General features: G+C 50.3%; 2 protein-coding genes across 2 annotated transcripts; one reads left to right on the top strand and one right to left on the bottom strand.

Moving 5' to 3' along the window:
- Nucleotides 1-876: 876 nt before the first annotated feature.
- TGME49_268890 (citrate synthase I) lies at nt 877-9,537 on the bottom strand. Its single transcript, XM_002365541.1, has 12 exons — nt 8,802-9,537; nt 8,195-8,359; nt 7,535-7,809; nt 6,567-6,656; nt 5,953-6,043; nt 5,524-5,616; nt 4,785-4,894; nt 4,100-4,167; nt 3,653-3,709; nt 3,280-3,329; nt 2,530-2,664; nt 877-1,444 (listed from the first exon to the last, which is right to left on the bottom strand). Exons 1-12 carry the CDS (start codon nt 9,253-9,255, stop codon nt 1,350-1,352), a joined length of 1,683 nt encoding a protein of 560 aa, XP_002365582.1. The 5' UTR covers nt 9,256-9,537; the 3' UTR covers nt 877-1,349.
- A 2,175-nt stretch (nt 9,538-11,712) lies between these two features.
- GRA10 (dense granular protein GRA10) lies at nt 11,713-16,134 on the top strand (the record flags this gene model as incomplete). Its single annotated transcript, XM_002365542.1, has 3 exons — nt 11,713-14,253; nt 15,061-15,172; nt 15,775-16,134. 3 exons carry the CDS (start codon nt 11,713-11,715, stop codon nt 15,804-15,806), a joined length of 2,685 nt encoding a protein of 894 aa, XP_002365583.1. The 3' UTR covers nt 15,807-16,134.
- Between the last annotated feature and the right edge of the window lie 6,317 nt (nt 16,135-22,451).

Here is a 22,451-nt window from a genome sequence, read left to right as displayed (position 1 = left end):
CCCGCGAACTGCGCCCTCCAGCGTGCATCCCGCCGCTACACTCGGTCACTTTCTTCCTACACTCGTGCTCAGTCTTAACCGTGCCCTTTTTCCTGACAAAAAGCAAAGTGCGAATGAATACCGAAGGCGATCGGAGGAAAACGAAGTGGACACGCGCGAAAATTCAGTGTGGGTTGCTCTCAGTCGGCTTACCTCCCTCGACATGTGAAACACTTTTTTTAGAACGATCAACGATGGAAGAACATAGCCCAGACAACTCCGAAAAGTTGAACCAGGAAAAAAACTCTTGCCGGCGGCGTTATCTCGGACGACTCTTGTCGAAAGGCCTTTTCCTGCGTGTTTCTCACAACAGCTCGTTCCCTATCACTTAAAATTGTGTAGAGGACTACAGAGCCCCAATGCTCACGCTCATGGATTTGAAGCCCCAGAGAAAACGGCTGCTGTGTCTGGATATTACCTATCAATTTTTCTCATGCCTAAACTGTATTCTGCGAACTGCGAGTTGGAAAAGGGCGGCAGTACGTCGTAGCCTTCGGGAAAAGTTAATTACGGAGAAACCCGAAGACCGGCTTTTTGAAGCACCGCAAATCCAGTGTACAGAAGCCTGCCTGCACCCTGGCGGTTCGAGTCGTGTTTTGTACCTCTGTGTGTGTCGGGAAATCCCCGCTTTCTCCTTCAGAAAGTACTGTCTTACTGTATCTTTTCTCGTGGCGGTTCACACGTCGTGAGCCCGCCTCTGACGACGCCAGTAAAAAGTAGAAAGGAGTATCACCTTTCGTGCACTGCGACACTCGTCCACGTCAAACCCAGTTGCGCAACCACTCTCGCAGTACGTACGAGAAGTACATGATTAGTTTGTCCATGTTTGCCTCAGATGAAGCAGATCGATTCAGACAGTCTTTCGATACATCCTGTGAGTTACTTTGTTCTCTCGACTCAGCGCGAGACACTGGTTCCGAACGGTGTTTGGATTCACTGATTTTAGTGTCTTTCTACAAGTGAATCAAACCCTAAACCATCAAGGATTCACCTGTCGAGAGCGGCTGTCCGACTTCTTCCCTGTTGTTTCTACAATATGGGCGCAGTTTTCGCTAGCCTCTGAGGGTCCAGACCTCTCCTCTCTGCTACAGCCGGTACCGACAGGAGTCTCTGTGGCGAGAATTCGGAAACAAGACGAAATTCAACCTTATCTGCCGAGCCGTTCAAATGATTGGAGTGCTGGTTCCCATCTCGAACACCTTCGGTTGATCCGCCAGTCTTTTTCCACTGCTGCGGCCGCTCTCGCCCAGAACAGCTGTGTATGCTCGCCTTGCACACGTTTCGCTGGACTCTCTCTCCTATGCGAACAGCTAGTTGCCTTTCCTCTCAACGCATGCAGCCTTCAAGAGGTCGAGCGTCGTCGACTTTGGTCGCTCAATAGGCAAGCCGAGGATGCGGTCCCAGACTGTTCACCAGCAGAGGGAGACAAGACAGACGCAGATGAGAAGGGGCGCAAATCTGGGGAAGAAAGCAAAGATGGGTGGAAGCGAGAAAACTGGACCAAGGGCGCAACCTCTGTTTCACGGACACAAGCAGAGAAGAGAGCTGCAAAAACGAAGTTCACATATCTCGAAAAAGACGAGAACTCAAAGGTCAACGAAATCACAATCCAAATGCACCAAAGGGAGGTGAACACACAGTGCGAAAGTATTGGCGCACTTGCGCAGCCCGCACAAAGTTACAGCGTGGACACAACAACCGTAACTGAAAGGCATTCGCACTGTCCTCGTGTTTCTTTCTCACCACGCATGCAGGTGTCTATCTTCAATTAGCGTTCTTCTGTCGTGTATGTCTATCTCGACTGTATGTGGCTCTTCATTCTATTGCGACGCATGCATATCTCGTCGTACTCCACACATCGAGATCTCTTCACATCTCCCCCTCTCTTCGATCGATCTCTGTCTACTCTCTCTCTCTCGATCTACACATCAATCACTAAAGAACTGTCTACAAGAGCATGCAAGCGCGCCCTTGAGGAAACAAAGCGGCGCCAAGACGCGCCTGAAGAGAAAGAACACCGATCCAGTGAAAAACATTCAGAAATTCTCGGTGGTGTTACGCTGCTGAGATTCCCCGATGCCGAACATGGGAGAAATCCAGCGACCCTTGTAGCACCTGTAGAAAAACTTGTAAATAGTCCCGTGTCAGATAGACTCCTCCGCGTATACGGTGGCTCTGTTGTCATGCGAGCATCTGAGTAGTCCGTGAAAATGTGGATGATACCAGCAACCCACAAGACGCGCAAGACCATTTGTCTCACACGCAGAAACAGGCAGACACGGTGGCAGTTGCGTCGCCTCCTTTTCTTACACGTGGACAAGCTCCGATATGCACAGACAAGTGCGAGGTCGACACATGCGTCTTGTCTCTTTCCGGCCTACTTGCGTTTCCTTGAAAATATGCAGAAAATGGTTTGAAGACACTTCAAACCAGCAGTTACCACAGCTGCAGCGGAAGGCGAATTCGAGAGGAGATTTGATTCTTCCTTACCGTACTGACAAGCAATGCCGATAGCTCGTGACACGCCGAAGAGGACCGTGTAAAAATCCGCTTCAGTGATTCCAAAGTGCTGAAGAAGAACTCCGCTGTGGCAATCGACGTTGGGGTACGGGTTCTTCACTTTCCCTGCGAGAGCCCAAGAAAACGAAAAAGAGATCCAATGTGTTTCGATACAAATACGACAATGCACATGAGCAAGGCTGCCGTGTATAACGGCACATGCGCTTACAGTCGTCGACACATACAAATACATATACAGATATGGTCTATATATATATATATATATATGAGTGTGTGAGTTTGATATGGAGCAGCAGCCAACAAGGACTCGAAAGCAATACAATAGATACATATAATATATGTATTTGAATACGTCTGTGTGTGCAGGGAGAACATCATGGGCAAAACGCTGTGTTGCACAGTAGGGTAACTGCTCTCTTTCCCTCTACGCACGGTGGAAAGCGAGTGAGCACCTGCTTGAAAGAATATGTAGGGTCTCGACGACCGTAAATTCATGCAGCAGAGGGAACAGAAGGTCCTGCAAGATTTTCAGCTGAATGGGAGGCGTGCACGGGAAGATGTACAGCGCCCCGGGAGGGGAGTGCCAAGAGATAGAAACGTAACCGTGACAACAGCAGATGGGCAGTTGGCGGTCCTAACACTTTGCCTGCTGGAGAGGAATCGGATCTAAAAATAAACTTGAAGCATTTGCGAAGACTCAGTGGCAAATCGGAAACGCACCTGTGGCAAGTAGGACGTCGGGAATCGTGTTGTACGCGACGTTGAGGAGCCTGGAGATGTGATTCCGCGACAACAGAACGAATGACGGATGAAAGAAAAATCCTTCAAAGCTATGTGTAAAACTAGGAAAAGGACCTAAACACCACCGGAGAAATAGAAACGAATTGTCGCAAAAACTCAGGAAAAATTGGAATTATACCTATTCATAAACATATATATATATATATATTTGTATATCTATATATATTATACAAGTATATATGCATGGATGTGTACGTTTATATTTGCATAGACGTTGGGTGTACGTGTAACTCCGTGCATGTCTCTTTCAGGGCAAAAAGTGACAGCCGTCGGAGGAAAAGTCGAAACTCACTGAAACAGTTCGTCGTCCTTCAAGTACTTCAGAGCGAACTCTCTCTGCGCCGTGAATCTGCGTCAGCCAACAGAAGAAAACGAACCAAAAGCACACGCCTACAGCGCGTCGGTCGAGAATAATCCAAGCCGCTGCGGAAAGCACAGCAGCTTTTGGGCATTTGCCCGGACTGATGGAGGCAACAATGAGAGGCCAGCGTCTGCAACATCCAACATACGGGAGACCAGCTGAAACGCGAAAGAGAGGGGCGAAAAGAGAAGAGAAGAACAGGGGAGACAAGAAGAGACACAAGAAGAGAGAACAGCTGGGAGAGGGACGAGAATAGAAGACAGGCAGGGAAACGCAGGCAATTGCAAGTCGCCGGAACGCCCAGAGCCTCGAGACTCTTGTGTGCTTGAGGAAGCGAACAAACACAAGAAGAATGCAGACGAGGAACCCAAGACTGACCTGGGGTCTGTGACTCTCAGAACTGCATGGCCGTAGCCAGGAATGACTCGGCCGCTCGCCAGCGTATCCTGAGGAAAGTTCAAGAAGCAGAAATGTGGCAGATTCAGTGCATGCAAAAGAGACACCTCACCTTTGACGAAATGCACTGCCACCGAGAAAACAAGTCTGCCAAGTCTTTCACTTCCTCAACCAAGCGAGAATACCCGCTACCGAAAAAGTGCCTACGACTTGTTTCTCCCGGCTCATCCTACTCTCCTCCTGTCTCGACAGCGATCCCCACAGACCCACATATACGCATACATACATACATACATACATATATATATATATATATATATATATATATATATATATATGCGCGTGCATTTGCATGCATATGTCCGTAGATGACTGCGCACACTCATACGCATATGCACATCGATATTCAGGTACGTCATTCTACGTGTGTCTGTCACTCTTCTTCGGCTGAGGTCTGTGCAGGGTTCTGCTGCAAGCGTCACTATCACATGCGGGCATTGATCCTCTGCATGCCCGAATGGCGTCCCTCTCCTTCGCGCGCCCATATCCCCTTCTTTTTCATCTTTCTTTCTCGTTGTTTGTCTGTTCTCGTTCCTCGTTTGCATCGCTCTTTCTCCTTCGTTTTCGTCTTCCGTTCTTCTTATCTCTCTTCGCTTGTCCTTCTCACTTCTGCAATCTTTTTTACGTTTTCGCGGGTCGGGGCCGCGCCGTTGAGTTTGCAGTGGACATCGCGCAGCCAGTTCAAGCACTCCTGGTTCGCCAGGCCGTGGAGAGGACCTGAGTGCGGCGCATGCGACGGACGAGGAATCGTCGTCCCCTTCACTAGTTCTACAAAGAGTGGCTGGTGTTTTCGCGAAGTATTTAGCGCTCTAAATTCAGATCTAAAAAGCGTGAACACCCGGATACCACGGACGTCTCGGTGCTTTCACACGCACAGACAGAAGACAAGCCATCAGTTCTACACAAGTCTCTTGAGTCATTCAAGTCAGGCTCCCGACAAAGTTCACAGCTGCATGCATATACACACAACTACGTACACATACAGATCTCTGTGCGAAGAGCTACATACGTGGAAAAAGCGTACCCTACACATATTAAAAGAGCCTCGAAGCAGAGCAAGGATCACAACAGCTGGAGGTCAGTCGTCTGAATGCAAGTGCACAGAGGCACTCTATAAAGACACGCACAGAATACGGCATGTCCTCATACAGCTACTCATGGACGCGTAGATCTATTTGAGTCTCTCACCACACTACACATATATCTCTATAAATATATATATATATGTATAAGTATGTATCTAAAATATCTATTTGGTACACAAGCGGATGAGTGCGTGCTCACCTGTGATGTAGAGAAGCGAAAGAAGACACGAGAGTTAAAACGTCGGAAGAGACTCGGCTTACCAGCGAGACCCGCCATGCCGGCAGAGAAGGCGAGGAAGGGGTCGGAGAGAGCAGAGCCAACGACGTGGGCTGCGTGGGCTGAGACGTTTCCTCCTGTAGAGAAAAGAAAAGAAAAACGTCCGTCCATCTGTGAATCCGAGTTGACACTCGGTATCCCGTAGTCAGGTGCAAGACCGTAGCTAGAATACCATATAAAATGGACCCTGTTTCTTCCACTTGCAAACGCACTTGCAGCTCCTGAGGTGGCCAGATCCGAACAAAACACACGTAGTCACAAACGTGCATCTCTACATAACGCTATATATATATCTTTATTTGTACGGGAATGCATGCAGGGGCAGGTAACTGTCTTTGTATGCCTCAGACAGGTATAAGCAGACGCGCAGCGAAACAGTGAGGCGGCAGAAAAAGAGTGGAGAAAACGCGTACCCTCATGGTCGGCATGAAGGAAGAGATAGAGACGGAAGAGCTCTTGGTGCTCCTTCGAGTTGAAGCCCATCATATGTCCAAAGTTTGCAGCCTGCGGGAAGAAAGAAAAACACAGCAGAGAGAAAAACGACAGGCAAGCGTGTACGCGTTCACGCATGCATGCTCGCAAAACGAAAGAGCGACTGAGAATGGATGCACTCTGCGTTTACAGATTGCTTCGAAGCGTTTCAGATGCGCTACAAATCACATGCATGCACACGAGCCTTGAACACACCGCCTTCCACTTTTTTTCAGAAAACACACCACGATTTAAATCGGTAAAGATAGTTTAATCACTGGATGGATACTTATTTAACTACCCCTTCAATGTCTGGCGTAGTTTCATATCCACTTCCTGCAGCCACTACCAAGCAAATCAGCAGCACTTATACAAATAAACCTATATATATATATATACATATATATACATATAGATATATATATAGATATATATGTACATATACATGTACATATGTGTATAAATGAGACTATCGTTCTGCATCAATGCACGCCAGTTTGAGACACACTTTGGAGAGGGATGCCCTTTTTTGACTTGCAAAGCCAGTTTTTCCTACCCAGTCTAGACTTCGCACAGGGTCGATTTCTTGGCCGTCGCGGAACGAGCGCCGGAAGATGCGCGCTGCCATTACTGCATTCTTTGCAATCTGGAGAGGGGCAAAAGAATCCCAAAAAACAGTCCATGCTCCACCTTCGAGCCGTCTTCGCTCAAATGACTTCGAACTATAAATACACATGCTTGTACACAGAGTTACATACACAATTCTACGCACGTACAAAACATATATAAATGTATATGTATATATACATATATATATGTATATATATATATATATATATACATAAGTACCTATATATATTTTTATATATGGGTTTCTATGTCGGGGTAGACAGGATGAAATCTGCCTTGAGCAACTCGGAAGGCAGTATAGATGGCGTTGAAGCTCTGTTGAGTTCCACGGAGCCACAAACTGGATTCTCCATTTACTATGTCCTGTGTCTGTTTTTGTTCTCGAGTGACCGGTCCTCTCCATATATCCGCATGCGCACATGTCCATGGAAGTGGGCATTTCCAGAACAGTTTAGGAAAGCTACTACGGTTTCCGGCCACAACGAACTTGGCATTTTGCACTCCACGAAACGCTCTAAAGAGTCACGCCTTTCCATGGAGTTTTCTCCCTCGAAGCGGGGTTTTCGCTCTTTTCCCTAACAGTGCGACAGAGAAGCTACTCGGAGAAAGCAGCCGCTTGCGCTGCTGTCGCAGACGTCCTTTTTACTTGCGGGGATTCCACGATTTTCTTCTTTCTTCAAGCGCACATTCCTCGAATTCCTCTTGTCCGCGTATCGCGAGTGCGCAAGCCGCACTCCCCCTTCTCCACTTTTCTCGTCTTCTGAATTCCACAAAGTCCACTTCTCACGGTGGTCATGAACAGCGAACTGGCACTGGATCCGGAAAACAAAGTCCTCGAAGATCTACACCCGCGTTTTTCTGGCCGCGAGAAGAACCGCTGAAACGGAGACCTACGAGTGAAAGCGCGTCGGCGAGCGCAGGTTTCCACAGATCGTGGCGCGAGACAGTCTTGTGTCTGTACGCCTGAGCAAGTTCCGATGTGGGCTGCAGAGCCGCTGCGGCCATCACCAGTTGAGTCATGGGATGGGTCGAGGGAGGCACGGCGTCCAGCACCTTGCCGACATGCGGGGGAATAAAAGGAGCAGAAGGCGAACTGGAAGCAGACGAAAGCGAGAGAGCGTACAGTGCGTTCGACAGCAGCTCCACTTCGTTCACGGTTGGGATCGAACCTATACACAGAGAGGGCCGGCATTACACGAAGCAAAGCACTTCGAGGCTGCGTTCTTTGGAGCGAAGCGGCTCCACCCACAAGGCCGCATGCGTTCTAAGCGGGCCAAGAATCACGCACGGTATCCCCCGTAAAAATAACGCATGCACGACCTGGGAGACAGAGAAGAGGACGGCGCTCAACAAGGGTCGTTCGAAGTGGAGCGACGGGGACTCGACGTGGAAGGAGCTCCACTGGATGACCGGAAAGAGTGCACTGTCTGTTGGTCTTGGTTCATACTTTGCGGAGAACGCGTAGAGAACTCGGGGACTTCAGATTCGCCCCAGTCACGGAACGCGTTCACTTTGCTTTAGTGTGTAAGACGCTGTTTCCCGAACAAGGCGTACCTGTCATGAGGAACCAGATGAGACCCTCGACTGCGGGGTATTCTTCCTTGTGCATGCGAGGCAGCTTCGCGAGACACTCGTTGATGGTCAGCCCACGGTAAAGAATTCCTTTCTCTGCATGCAGAGTTGAAGTCTCAGTCAAGATGGCGGTCAAGCCGCGCATGCCTGAGAGGAAGCAACACAACGGGACAGAAGTCCGAGCGTCCGCCCTCAGTACGCGTTTCTATCCTGACTCAGAAACGAACCGCTTCCCCTCCCAGGACTGAGGTGCAGACCCAAAGAGTCCACCAACGCGATGACTCGCGGAAGGCCCGGAGCATCCTTGCACGTAGGAACTTTCAGACTCGCCGTCATTCATTGTGAACACGGATCGTTCACAACTCCACCGTCGAGACACTCCATGCACCTCACAGAACGGCATCTGCGCAGCTGTGGAGTGCACACTCAGGAAACTAAGCTCCCCTTCATGAGAGTGTAGTCTAAGTCACCAGCCATGCAGTGCACAAACAGAGATGTTCCCCTTGTTTGCATGTGCTTCCTCTGTCGATTTAGCGTCTCAACAGCTGTCTCGGCTTGATTCGCCAGATTCTGTTCGCTTTCCACGCACCTCCACAGACGGTGCTGAGCGTGGCCTCGCTGATGACCACGGTCCCGTGTTCCTTTCGGAGGGTCTTTAGCAACTCTCGTTTGGGTTCGGCTGCTTCTTGGACTTTTTCGGCGAGCGCGTCGAGCGCCGCCTCGACAGCCGCCCGCGCTTCTGCGTTGGAGAGCCCGCCACAGACGCTCCGCGCGCTTGAGCTGAAGCTGCGCAAAGCAGAGGCGGTGTTCTTTCGGAAGAGCGACTGGCTCCTCCCCAGCAGCCTCTTGCTCTGCACCGCGGCGCAGACGGGCGCGGAGAAAGGACTCGTGTGCGTGGCTGCCAAAAGGGAAGGCGCTTTCCCCGATGTTGGCCTGACGAGCGAAGCAGGGTAGAGGAAAGAGGGCGGGGACAGCGCGGTAGAGCCGCTTGTCCGCAGGACTAGCGCTGCAGCTGCAGTGTCGCGTAGGCGTGAGAGGAGCATTTTGTCTGGGCTTGAGTTGATCAGGCGGCCTGAATCGACGGGAGCTGGGGCAGAATAAAGCCGGTGATGCTCGACGCGAAAAGTTCGTTCCTTCACGGTCAGGTGAGGCGGTTCGCGAGCGCGGTAGCAACACAGTGCAGCAGGCTCGACAGCTGGAACGCCGACGCCTCAAGATGGGGGCGGCAAGGCTCGGGTTCTACGAAAAATCAGGGAGAAAGTCCGGAAGAAGTGCAGAAGACGCAGTCTCAGCGAGCGCGCGTGGTTTACGAAAGCAAAGAACACACGAAGACAGGCGAGGACAATGCCGCAGCAATCAGCGCACCAGAACGCCTGCAACTCGCACACATGCGCATGCAACGGAAAGATCCAACGCACAATTTTCGACAAAGATCCGCAGCTGACACCGTGTGCAATTTGACTCGTGCCACACTAATAGTGGAAACGCTAGAGCCGACGCAGAAGTACTCCAGTTCGCTTTTAGAAACGACTTCGTTGCTTCGAGAAACCTGGCAAAAAAGGACACGGTGACGAACGAACTCGAGCAGCGCGAGGGTCGGCTTATACTCGGAGACTCTGAGCTGAGCTGATCTTTTGAAGATTTCGCGGTTGCAAAGAAGGCGTTGTCAACTCTGACGTACTCAACGCGAAAATACCATGATTCTTTTTTCCTGTCTTGCAGGTGCTGTCTACATCCGTGTTGCATTTCGATGTTTTGATAGTTCCTTCTCACCACCAGCCGTGGCTTTTTGGGCACGTGCTTTCCACCGTCGTGTGGTGATGGCGTTCTGCGGAACTCTGCAGGGAATGAGCGGCTGTGTCTGGAAATGCTATTTTAATGGACACAAGTGAGAAGGTGGATATTTTCTGTGGAGTCTTGTTGCACTTATGGTTGTCCGCTCAGTTCGAAAGAAAGGTTTTTGTACGAAGGAAAAACGTCTTTACACAGACGGCGTATGGTCAGTGCCCCGGCCTCTCGTTTTTGATGCCATCCTGTCAACATTCGTAAAAGTAATTCTGTTTTCGGTTGTCGCTTCACTGAGGAGACTGAAAATCCAGCCGGTGGGAGGAAGTGGGAAGTGCAGAGCAGCATTGTCGTGTCTGGCTCTGTAGATTCAACTCTCGGTAAAAGGCTTCGAGGGTTTCCAGTGTGAATCCATCGGGATTTTTCGTTTGACCGCCTCCTCTTTTTCGCCAACTCCGAGTACAGGGGAACTTCCGTATTGCTTGCAACGCGGGGAAGCAGCGTCTCTTCTAACATCTACCCATGCATTGTTGCTGTGTTGCGCCGCCACTCTACAGTGACCCTCGTGCATGCGCGTGTTTTTCGTTTCCACCGTACCGTCCAGCAGACAAAAACGGTTTTTTGCCACCACATTTCTGCCTCTCTTTGCCTTGTTCACTGGCAGGTTTTACAGTTCGTTCACAGTGGCAGTACATCGGAACACCGAGACCACGGCTGGTAGGGAAAGATTCATGTCTCACGATCAAATTCCTTCTATACCGTAGAGAGGCTGAGGAGGAAATGGCTGTTTTTCGTCTGCTTCTCGACAGATAGGGTGGCCTCACACGAGGAGCGGCGAGGCTCTTGCTGGAGACCTACGAAAGTCCAGTGGAACTTGGTTTCCGCCGTACCAGCCAGGATTGCTGAGACGCTGGGGCTTACATCAGGCTACATACATGTATGTGCATATATAAATATGTATATATTCACATTCGTAATTATACGAGTAGCCTGACAAAGGAGTACTCTCGAGTGTGTCAGCGTCTCTCTGGCGTCCAGATCTGTAGGCGATCGATCACTCAATTAGCATTGTCTCATGAGAAGCTGTAGATCGCGTCTGCTGAGGAGCCCAGGGTGTGGCAGTTTGCAGTCCGTTGATTGTCGCAGATAAATGGCACACTCGCGGTAGTGTAGGGGTTTCTAGGAAACACACGCTCACCTGGAGGATTTTTCTCTAGTTCCGTCCAGCGGCGCCCTTGACTTTCTCCTGGGAGTCTGCACATGACACTCTGCGAGCAAAAAGCCGCAAAGAGGTCGATAGTGCCTCTTCACAGGAGAGGACGCAGTCAAATGAAAACTGTGAGACGGACTGCTCCATGATGGCCTGTCCGTAACGCAGTCTCCCCGCCTTAGGCGGCCTTGATGCAGCGCGTCTGTGGCGAACCCCAGTGACTGCCGAAGGACTTTGTCAAATCTGTGGTCACGCATGCATATACATCTACATACATACAAATACATGCATATGCATTTATATACAGAACGGTCACTGGTTATCCGTTATCCCGGGAACGTGAACTTTTTGCGGGGTCACTGGCTGTAGTCTGCAGACTTCGTTTCGTGTCCATACCCGTGACGCGGGCACCGCGTAGCCTTTTTGCGGCTGAGTGCGAGTGGGTGCCCCTTGCCGCGTGGTCTGTGTGACTCGCCTTGTTTTTTTCATCGCTTCCCTACAAAAAATGATGCTGCTGTACTACCGGCTGAGCAGCGAGCACGCGGGGTCGTACCGGCAGTGCCCGCTGTCGTGTAGCGCGCTGTCTCTGGCAGAAGTGAAGCAGCTCCTCGCGGCGCGTTGCGGATTGGCGAACGAGTATGGTCGGAAGATCGACTTTCGGATTTTCTTGGCGGGGAGTCAGGTGCCAGGCGGTGCTGCGGAGGCTGAGGAGCTCACTGAGATCGTGGACGAGAACCAGATGATCCACGCGTACTCCAAGGTCGTGTTGCAGCGGGTGGCCATCACATACGGCGGGAGCGGGCAAAGTGTGTTGCACAAAGCGCGCTCGGAGCTCTCTCAGGAGGAGTGGAAAACTGCAGAGGAGCGGAAGCTGAGCAGCCGGCTGAAGCGGCTGCCTCCCGAGTGGCTCTGTGGCCTTTGTCACCGCGTGATGACGAACCCCGTGCTGGTCAGATGCGCGACGAACTGTGCGCAGTCTGCCTGCCACGCGTGTCTCGAGGCGCACCTCGGTCCGAATCGCATCTGCCCCTTCTGCAACAGTCCCTTTCGCCAGGCGATTCGCAACAAACGCCTGCAAGAAATAATTGCTCTCGCGAACTTGTCGGAATTCGAGTCGGCACCCGGCGCCGCATGCGCGGTGCCGCAGCTCCAGGTCCAGGCGTATCAGGCAGGCGACCCTGCGAGCAGTGCAGTGGCGCCAGGAGAAGGCAGCAGATCAACGGACCTGATTCGAAGCGCTTGCCGAGAGGGACCGTCTGACGCGAGCAGACTAGGTTCCGGAGAGAGCCACAGTGCAACGGGGGCGGGTGTAGCAGACCGGGTTTCTGGAGGAAACGTCTGCGAAGATAGAGAGACTGATGACGACGTGGGAGCGGACGGGAGCAGAGGCGACAGCGCAGGAGCCAGTGACAGCTTCCGCAGCGAGGCAGACTGGGTCCACTTTGTGTATTTGGTGCCTCAGGAAAACCTGAAACTCATGCGACAATACGACATGATGGTCGTCGAGAGCTCCTCGAATCTGGCCGTCGCGCTGGTGAGAAAAGCCACGCAGAGAGGCGGAAGCGGGAACCCTGATGCCGCTGCAGAGCTAGGGGAACCTGCGGAAGGCGCCTTGCGTGATGGCACAGGGAACTCCGGACCCACAACCGCGACGGGAGAGACTGAGCAGCAGGAACAAGTGCGTACCACGGGGAGTAAAAACACGGATCACGAGGTTTTTGTGGTGCCCCTCTGTTCCGCGGGGGGAGGAACGTCGTTTTCAATAGCGGGCTTTGCTCGCATCAACAGCGCGAGGCAGGTAGACCCCGAGGCCGACAGTGCCGCGGCGACTGTCGTGCAGCAGTGGCAGAGCTCCTCGGGTCGGGCTTCGAACTTGCCGGGACACGGGGCCGGACTCGCGTTCGGCGTGTACAGGATATCGTGGGACAACAAGTTCAATCCGATGCCCATGCTACCCTCGCGAAAGCAGCCTCTGTGCAGTCTGCTGGGTGCCCACAGACGGCAGTTTCACAGCAACGCGTCTGGTGTACCTGCAGTTCCTGGGCTTCTGAAGCGCGAAGTGTTCGGGGGCGCGGGCGCAGGCATGATTGAGGCCGCTGTGGAGGCGGCCAAGTACGAGGAAGTCCTCGCATGCATAAAAGACTATGCTCAGTTTGGGAGTCGACCAGCGGAACCGTGGCAACATCCAGCGTCTCAGACGTCTTCTGCAGCTGCTGCAACTCCAGGTCTGCCGAAGAAAGGCGTCCCCGTCGGCGGGATTGGCCAAGAAGGGTCGCGCGTGCCTCCGCCTCCGCCGCCTCCACCGGGCAGTGTGGGGGAATCGGGCTTTTCGCTTTCATCTGGTAATGGTGTTTCAGTTGTCGAGAAACGTGATGTATCGTCCGAAGGAAGAGGCCCGTCTGATGGTGTGTCGATCAGTTTCAATGCTCGGGGGGCGTCTCTGCCAGGATCTCTCGGTGACGAGAGGAAGGCTCTCGAGACAGGTGTGTTTGGCATCCCCGTGAGCCTGGGGCCACCGTCGCTGGGTTTGCGTGGCGATCCTGGCGAGCCTAGCAACCCGTACTTGGGGTACTGTGCGTTGCTTCCCCTTCTCACAGAAGAGCAGTTTCGGCACATTCGACGGCTGCAGAAGAGAGCCATGGTACTCTGCGGTTACACACAGTCTCCACCTGAATCTAGGAAGAAGAGACGCCGTTCAGGCAAAAAGAAACGGGGAAAGCACAGTGTCAGCAGCCACAGCACGGGTAGTGGAACCCTTCCTAGTGACGAGCCAGTCGACGGGTGCGACCGCGTACGTGAGGAAGCGGAGAAAGAGGGAACGGGGTGCATGAGTGCAGATGCGCCTGCGGTCGACACAAACACAGAAGCGTTGTCAATTCAAAACGCAGCAACTTCGGTCACACGCCAACCACTGTCCGATCCCGACAGTGCCAACGCGACTGGCTCCCGCGTGCGTGCGGGCCGCAGAGCTCTCCCACGTGTACCTCCCGTGCTCAAAATATCACGCATAGGCGACAAAAATGACACCGATACCACCCAAAACAAGGTAGGCCGTTGTAGGTGAAGACCGCATGTGGACGTGGCTAGCGCTGCGCGAGGCTAGACAGCGGAAAGAGGGACACCGTAGAGATATCAAAAAGTGTTTCAAATTGAGACAAATCAACGGACAGGCATAGGGTGGCTGTGCAGCGGTCAGCCACAGCCTATTTACTTCAGCGAGCCACTCTAGGTAAATGTGTGTATTTGTATTCTGGCCGGAGTTGCGTGTACAACTGTAATGCTTCTAATTAGTTAATTGATGTATTCATCATCGTTTGTCCGTGAGACACTAGTCAACTGATTACGCGCGGCAGTGTCGAGAGGAGGGCAGTTGCTCCCGAAAAACGAGGTTATTTCCTTGGTTCCGGTGAAGATTGTGTACAAAAAGGAGAATTCGAATGTCTTCCTCAAGTCGCAAGTTAGCGTCGGATCTCCAATTGTGTTCGCTTGGAAGGAAACAGCTTTTGTGACGCTTCCCGTGTATAACCTCCACGCGCGCTGGTTGTTACAGATCCACAAAAGCACCATGAAGACACATAAATGGCAGGACAGTTGGAGACCTTTTTTTTCACTGGATTCAGTGAGAGAGCCGATGAGCATGATGCTCATACATACGTGTCCACGCCGTCAGCGATGCCACACTAATGAACGCACGACGACAAGTGAGCTGCCTTTTCGGGAGCTGTGGCCGGGAGACGTGTTACATGTACGTGGATGTGCAGTGAAGTCTGTATTGTCCGTCTCAGTTCCAGCTTATTTCTGTCGGTGTCCAGTGTAAGCATAGAACTGTCACTTGTTTTCTTCCCCTCTTCAGGACACAGGATCCATGCAGTCGCAAAGGGCCAATTCTGTCATCGAAACGTGCAGCGTTGTCGAGGAAAACACCATGGCAAAGATTCCGGGTGCCGAGGCAAAACCTGAAGGTGGTGGGGAAACGCCTGTCTGATGGCCACAGTGTCTTGTCTGTAATATTATTTTACCCTAATTGACTGAGAAACTCCTTTATATACCTGCTACTGTTGAAGATAACTTTATCGATGTAAAATACTTGATACGGATGTGAAGAGATGGGAGTCGTGCTCGATACTCAAGATACAGAATGAGACCTTTGAACGTCGTCTTTCATACTCCATTTCCAAAAGCAACCCAGGCGTTCGCAGGGAAACGCTCGCTTCCCTTACACAAACCAGCCGATGGCTTGCTCTGCAGACTCGTGTAGTACCGTGCACATAGTTCCTGTCTGAGGTAGATACAGAGCCCGACGGGTACAGATAGAATAGAGACAGGGGCTCAGAGAGTAGACACGTTTATATGAACTGCTTTAGATACAAATTTGTGATTCTAAATAGATACGCGGGTGAGGACCGACAGCCAGCTTAATATAATGGTAACAGATACGTGCAGCGTGTGCATATATACAAGCGTCTGCAAGTCTGAATTTCAGGAGGCGCTCTGGACTGAAGTTCCAGGCGTCTTGATGGTTCATACCAAGAGTATTCGTAGTTTTTTTCTGGTTTTCTGTCTGCAGTACCCGACAACGGACCTTGCGAACTCCCGTAGCGGTATGCGTGTCTCTGTGCAGCCCAAAATGCTGATTCTTACACAAAGCAATTGGGCATCACTGACGCGTTGAGCCAAGTTTGACTTCTGGTTAGAATTCTACAGACGCGAAGGGGTGCATGCAAATTACATGATACGTTATTGCTGGGAGGGAATGTTTTCTTAAACCAATGATGAGAAAAGTTCGCTTCGTTGATACAGCAACGCACGGCATGCAGGTCACCCCCTGACGGGCGATGGCTACTGTACTCCGTTTTGCTCTTCGCCGAGAGTCTCGTCTGTTCTTTCAAAATGATAGATCTAAAATGTAATATCCCCGTATCAGAGCCTCAATAGTTATGCTGGCTTCAGCCAAACTCACGCGCCCCGCAAGTGTGCCGCCACTCCCCGCTTTTTGTGCATGCCTTTGAGAAAAGCAAGAACAAAACACAGACTGAATCTCCGTGGTTTCATTGAAAAGGACGCACTTTCAAATTATGCCGCAAAGCTATTTCACGTCTGTCCCAGCTCCATACAGATATCCTTTCAGCTGCTTGGTTCCATTTCCACTATCATCTGAGAGGTTCTCTTTTGGTTCACTGCTAACGGGGCTTTCGGTCCCAGGTGTTACCAGTTTCAGGGGTCATTTAGCATACGCATCGAATCGTGTTGCATCCCGACAGCTTCACTTTCGATCCGCTTGTCCTTGCATACCTTTCACCCCATGACATGGCCAATTTCATTTCTTTCAGTTGGCAGGTTGTAGACAAGACAGAAAGCTCCTGGAATATGCTGTTGTTTCCCGTCCTCTAACCAGTTGCCTGTTTTTGAGGCACCATGCCAAATGCCAATCAGGCAAAGCATCATAAAATACTCCGCAAATGCCTGTTGAAGAGCGAGACTTGAAAAACACACAATGTATCCCTCTGCGCATACGGATGGGTAAAGGAATTTGGAGTGTTATGAAAAGCTGCAGCATGCAGGCGCTTGCGATGTTCATCTGTTATTCTCAAGAAACAGAACCACATATACTTGAACTGAACCAAGCAGAAAAGGATTTTTTTGCAAGTCATATCGCGTGCACGGGTGGCGGCCCAAGGCGACATCAGACATTGGTCATTAGGGAAGGGAACAACACAACCATGCCTTGAGAGTTTGGCGTCTTCTTCCTCTCCCACGTGTCAATCAGCTTGAACTCAGAAAAGACGTGTCCATATTGTTTCTCGAACTACTTAATGTTTCATGATGCTGCCAAACAAATCTTCGAGTCTGCGACACAGCGTGTCAAAGCAACTCGAGCAGGAGACACTTCTGCTAGAGGGCCAGCTCTCGATGCTCCGCAAAATGCAGCAGCAAAGAAGAGAATCACAACAGAAGTGAGGATCTGTGTCGGGACTATTCACGAGAAGAACTAGTTTTCTGGCAGTCTTTTTAAACGGACACTGCAGACACTTTTTACCACAGAGGTTTATCACATGTTCATAGAAACAATGACGTTCATCACGTTCTTCTCAAAACCGCAAAAAATTAGGAATGAGAAAAATAAAGCTTTTGTGGAAAACTGCAGCCTTAATTGTAGGTTCTTTTTCGAACAAATGTGTGTTCGAAACGAGCCAGGAAGGCGGAGGCTATTCCTGGGAGTGTTTCTGCCACCCACGTGCTTGCATTCCAGGGTTGCGAAAAGCCGATGGGCTAGCGGAGGCACTGAGGTAAGAGATCACCCTTGAGCCGAGCCGCTTTAAGGTGATCTAATTCCTTCCCAGACGTCAGAAGTTCGTTATGAGCGCTGAGTTGACCAGCCTTCATTCTTTGTTCATCGTTCAGTTAAACTGCTGCCTCTTCGTCGGCCAGATTTTTCCAATGGTTACACATTTCGGGACTCCAGCCACCAACATGGGAGTGCCCTATTGCGTGGAATGGTCGGAAAGGCACTTGATATTCCGTGTCATGGTGTACGATGACAACAGTTTGTTCTATGCGTACGTGCCAACGATGAGGGACAGGCACCCATTGCGAAAGGCTATGTCTCAGAAGTCCTTGGACAGCCGGCTCGCCAATCTAGAGAGAAGGTGAAGAATCGAATTACGTGTCCAGGCAAGGCTGAAGAAGAGCGAAAAAGAGCAAGTGGCAGACCCAATGACCCCCGGTTTTTGTGTAACCAAGATTATAGTTACATATGAACACCACAGAGGTGCATAATCCTGGTCTTCTTTTTTTCTGCACCAGATCATGGATAACTCCTCGTGGAATCAAAGCTGGACACGTAGTCCACACAGTTCCATCTTCGTATATTCCAGCACATGAAACAACCCGATACACTGCAATACTTTGCCCAAACACACCTGAGAGGGGCAGGCTTGCTCAGTCATTCAATGCTGGTCACATTCCACACCGTGGATTGATCTAGATCTCTGAAGCATACATGCATGTCCATACAGAGGTCTGTGCGTGTGTGCATTCACTGTCCCTATGAGCAGAACTCATTTGTTATTGCCAGCGCGAAACTGCTCTCTTTTTCCCTGAAAATGAACCTCGTCATAATTCCATCTTGCGCCTATTGTTTAGGAGAACAGGATAAGTCACGGCAAAAGGTAGAAAAGAAACAGCCTTTCGTTCCCCCTGAAGACGTCAGGCTTCTCGCCAGTCAGTTGCCCGCAGACAGCATTAACATGAGAACAGTCGAACTCAAGCTGCTTCAAGAAGCAGCTGAAATAGAGAGAGAACTGGCTCCAGAGAGCTGCAAACATCACACGTGGGCAACGAGTTCGGAAGTAGAGAGATTTCTCAAGGAAGCTGGGCTCGACCAATACCATGACGCGTTTTTGGCTCATGGCTACGATTCCATGGATCGTATTTGCGGGATCAGTGAAAGAGACATACACACAAAACTGGGCTTTAATTTGGAGAATCAAATGAAGGTGAGAGGCGCTGTCAGAAGTCACCACACGAATTAATGGTTCCGCGGCCAGCTTGTACTTGCGCCCCTAAATATGCGACTTGTGTAGGAGATAGCGACTGCCTCACCTTACAAAGAGCATCAGACAGGTCACGGAGCCAGAAGCAAGACACACTGCCCTCGCTGTGTCGTTTCGACACCCCTTATATCCAGAATTGCCGCAATCGTTTGCATTTAAAACTTCCACAAGACCAGAGAACTGTACCGGAATATCTACTCCATAGAAACGCAGACGCACGCACGAACTAACTATCCATCCGTTCTTTTTCGACAAGCGCCATTATATTGATGGGCTTGTTGTGAAATGCCAAAACCGAGTTATGCATGCTCCTTGGTAATTGATTGTATACATATGCATGTCTAAAAACTGATACAAAGCCACTTGCATAAAATTTATCCTTCTAGAGAACGCATATTTATACTGACAGATTTGCCGAGACTATCGGCGCCTCCCCTACGGTGGTGGGTGATCGCCTACTTTGTGTCCCCCCTCTGAGATCGGCATGCAGCTGATAAAGAAGATTCGGGAGTACAAACGTTTTCGGAAGGTAGCACTGCTCACTCCGGAGACCGAGGCAACGTCGAGTAGTTCATGCGGTGCCATGCTTTCACATCCTAGCAGTGGCGCAGGTGCGACGTAGATCTCTTGCCGCGTATCGTACTGCCTGAAGAATCTCCCTTATTTCGGTGAATAGAATGCTTATTGAGTAGGGGCAAGTGCAATTATACGAAAAGCAAAACCATCTTTGCTCTCGACCAGACGGTCAGCACACTATGTATCAAGTGCGCTTCGAACGTTTTTCTCCCGTTGGGCGTTTTTACCTTCTGGTGACGCGTGATGAAGGACGATGACATTATTCCTGCTCGCCTCAGTGACTCTTAAAAGTCTGCAGTCACCACAGATGTTTCTTTTCAGCCGCGAGCACTTTCCCTCTAGAAAAGCGAATCGCTCGTCGCGTATTTACCCGACGCGTCTGCGTTCACTACGTTTTCCCTCAGATAGTCGCAGTTGTATCCAAATGCGTCCGCCTATATATCTATACACCTAAGTACACTTGCTGAAAGATGTTCTTAGGGAAAAACATTTAGCTTTATGACAGGAGCTTGAACTCGGTCGTTGAATCTTGCGTGCAGGAGTGTCAATGCGGAACAGCCTGCCAAAAAACTCTGCAGCTCGTTCCCCCGACAGATCCGTGTCAGACTCAAGTGTAGCGCGGATGTCCCTGCCGGACAGAAATGCACATGAGGATCAAAAGAGCCCAAAACGACGTACAAAGAACCATGGAAGCCCCTGTCAATGGAGCGCGCTGGTTGGCGACAGGTGAGTTCTAGGAGCACTCAGCGTCCATTTGGAACAGAAATACCGGAGAACCTGCGGGTGTTTCTACAAGGAAACGAACTAGTAAGTCTGGAGGGTACACTTGGGTTTTCTTTGGCAACTAGCTGCTGCCTTATGCGTGGATCCCGTTTCCTCTCGGCATACGTTTTCATGGCAGCTTCCGGCACATCGCTGCCTCCTCAGGGGTTTGATAAAACTGGTGGCCCTCTGTTGTCTCTGCTTTTGCGACGTCTACGAAGACACGGGAAAAGCGATGCAAGTCTGGTTTGTGCCTAGCAGATTTGCGCCTAGACAACGCAGTTCACGGGAAATGGAGGGAAACGTTCGTGCGATCCCTGCGTACATATCGAAATAAAAGTTGGTGAGAAATTGGTGAACGAAGGGGAGCCAATTACGGTGATCTCACCTTGCTGAAAAACAGGTGGGAAGTCAATGGGAGTTTAACGGAGCTTCGCGAATCGTCAATGCTGGCGCAGAGAACGACGCCGAGCCTCATATCGTCTGAAACGCTCTGTGATACTCCTTCGGAACCAGCGGTGGCGGATGCTGCTTGTTCAACAGTCTCTATGTTGGCAGAAAAACACAGAAAGGTGAAAGTACGTAGATACGGTTGCTTGATGAACAAGTAGAATGAGTCACTGAGTGCTTCATCCATTGGCAGTTTGACTGTCAGAAAGGTAGACATAATGAATGACCGTAGCGGCCCAGAAGCAGCGAATCAAACGGTATGCTCTGAAGGCGGGGTGGGGGAGGGGCACGGCTGTACCTCACGAATTGGCATCACACATGAGACAGCCTGTCTCTCAACGTACACACATACAACTTCAAACATGGCATTGGGGTGTGCCTCTTTTGTTGATTCAACCCTTTTTCATAGCTCGTAGGCACATATGGCCCTCTAACATAACTTGAGTGAGAGGTAGCATCTCGACATTGGACAGAACACTTGTCAGAACTAGTACACAGAGTAAAAGATCTCACGTCTGACTGCACTCTGCATGGGACAGTTTGCTGCCAGTGGATTTATGTAGCTTGCTCATGTTGACAACTCACCAATGCATTATATTGCTGTAGTACAAATCCGGTAGTCATAAACATAGTCGCAGCGCGGCGAGCTCTGTAACAAGCGTTCTAGAATGGTCAACATCACACAATAAGTTGTCTTCGCAGAGTGCACAATTCTGAGTGTTGGCAGCTGCCATTCTGCATAGGTGTGCTGCTATTCCTGCTACAAGCTCTTCTTCAAGCCTGCATCGGAGGCAGAAACGGGTGAGCCGTCATGCAAACTCGTTTTCTGCTTTTTCAGATATGTGTGCGTGAACCGCAGACCGAGTGGTAAACGTGACAGCTGAAAGAAATTGTTACTGAGACATGATTATTTAACAGCTCTTGTTGGCGAGTCTATGCTACGAGTTTGCGTTTATTTCCAACACGCTGTTTTTTGAAGCAGTGACGAAGAAGAACTGAGCGTCCTCTCGACCATATTTCATTTGTTTTTCGAAGGAAACTCTTTTTCACGGCAGTGAACGAGATAAACAACGTCTGACTGCGTCACTTGGCTGCCGACAGGCCTCTGGTCTTGACTTGTGTTCCTTAGCAGACGTGGTCGCACCGGCGAAGGAATTTTGCTCCGACGAATGCTCGGCTGCTTACGCACAAGTTTTGGAAAGAGGAAGATTGCGGGAAAAGCTTATTCAAGAAAAGAAGAAGGTACGCCATGGAAATCACTTGTTTTCTGGCGCGCATCAATATCTCACAAGTTCCTGGATGGCAAGACCAAAGTCGTTGCTATTTCCTGCTTATCCGCAAATATTATTCTTTGATTAGTTTTGTTTGAATGAACTGTTTTTTGTCATTCTTCTGTCCGTTTGCAGCTTCTCGAATCGACAGAAAAATGTGATCGACCTCGTGTCACACTTTTGCTGCAAACATCTGAGTAGCACTCTCACAGTTCTGGGGATCTCCGCAATATACGCAAGAATAGTCCTAATATAAATGTTGAGAAGAGACTAGAAAGGGAACCATTAAAAAGTCAGATTGGACCTGAAACGTAGAATAATGAACCAAGGAAGGGCTCACAGAAGCGTATGCTCGTCTGCAATTTGAAGACGCAGCTGGGCGCGCGCCGGCTCTCCATTACCAGATACAGGTCTCGCCAAGCATGGGCGTGTCTTTTCTGTTCCAAAACATCAACCCCAATCGTGAAGAATTAAAAGACTATCCGGAGACAACGTATCTACTAGAAATTTGGACTTACAGTTTACTAGCGACACCTACCAAATAGCGCAAGAGCGTACCTTGGTCCCGCTACGTAAAATTCCTGAAGGCAGGAATCGGTGTGTTGTGGCAGAAGAGAACAGCATGTATTTGT

This window comes from Toxoplasma gondii, chromosome VIII (genome assembly GCF_000006565.2).
Source record: "Toxoplasma gondii ME49 chromosome VIII, whole genome shotgun sequence".
Taxonomy (NCBI): domain Eukaryota; phylum Apicomplexa; class Conoidasida; order Eucoccidiorida; family Sarcocystidae; genus Toxoplasma; species Toxoplasma gondii.
This window is presented reverse-complemented; position numbering and strand designations above follow the sequence as displayed.

Coding starts and splice junctions, on each gene's coding strand:
- TGME49_268890 (XM_002365541.1), bottom strand. CDS start 9,255: ATGCTCCTCTCACGCCTACGCGACACTGCAGCTGCAGCGCTAGTCCTG. Junction 7,810..8,194: donor CATCTGGTTCCTCATGACAG/GTACGCCTTGTT, acceptor CTCTGTGTATAG/GTTCGATCCCAACCGTGAAC. Junction 4,895..5,523: donor CGGCATGGCGGGTCTCGCTG/GTAAGCCGAGTC, acceptor CGCCGCACTCAG/GTCCTCTCCACGGCCTGGCG.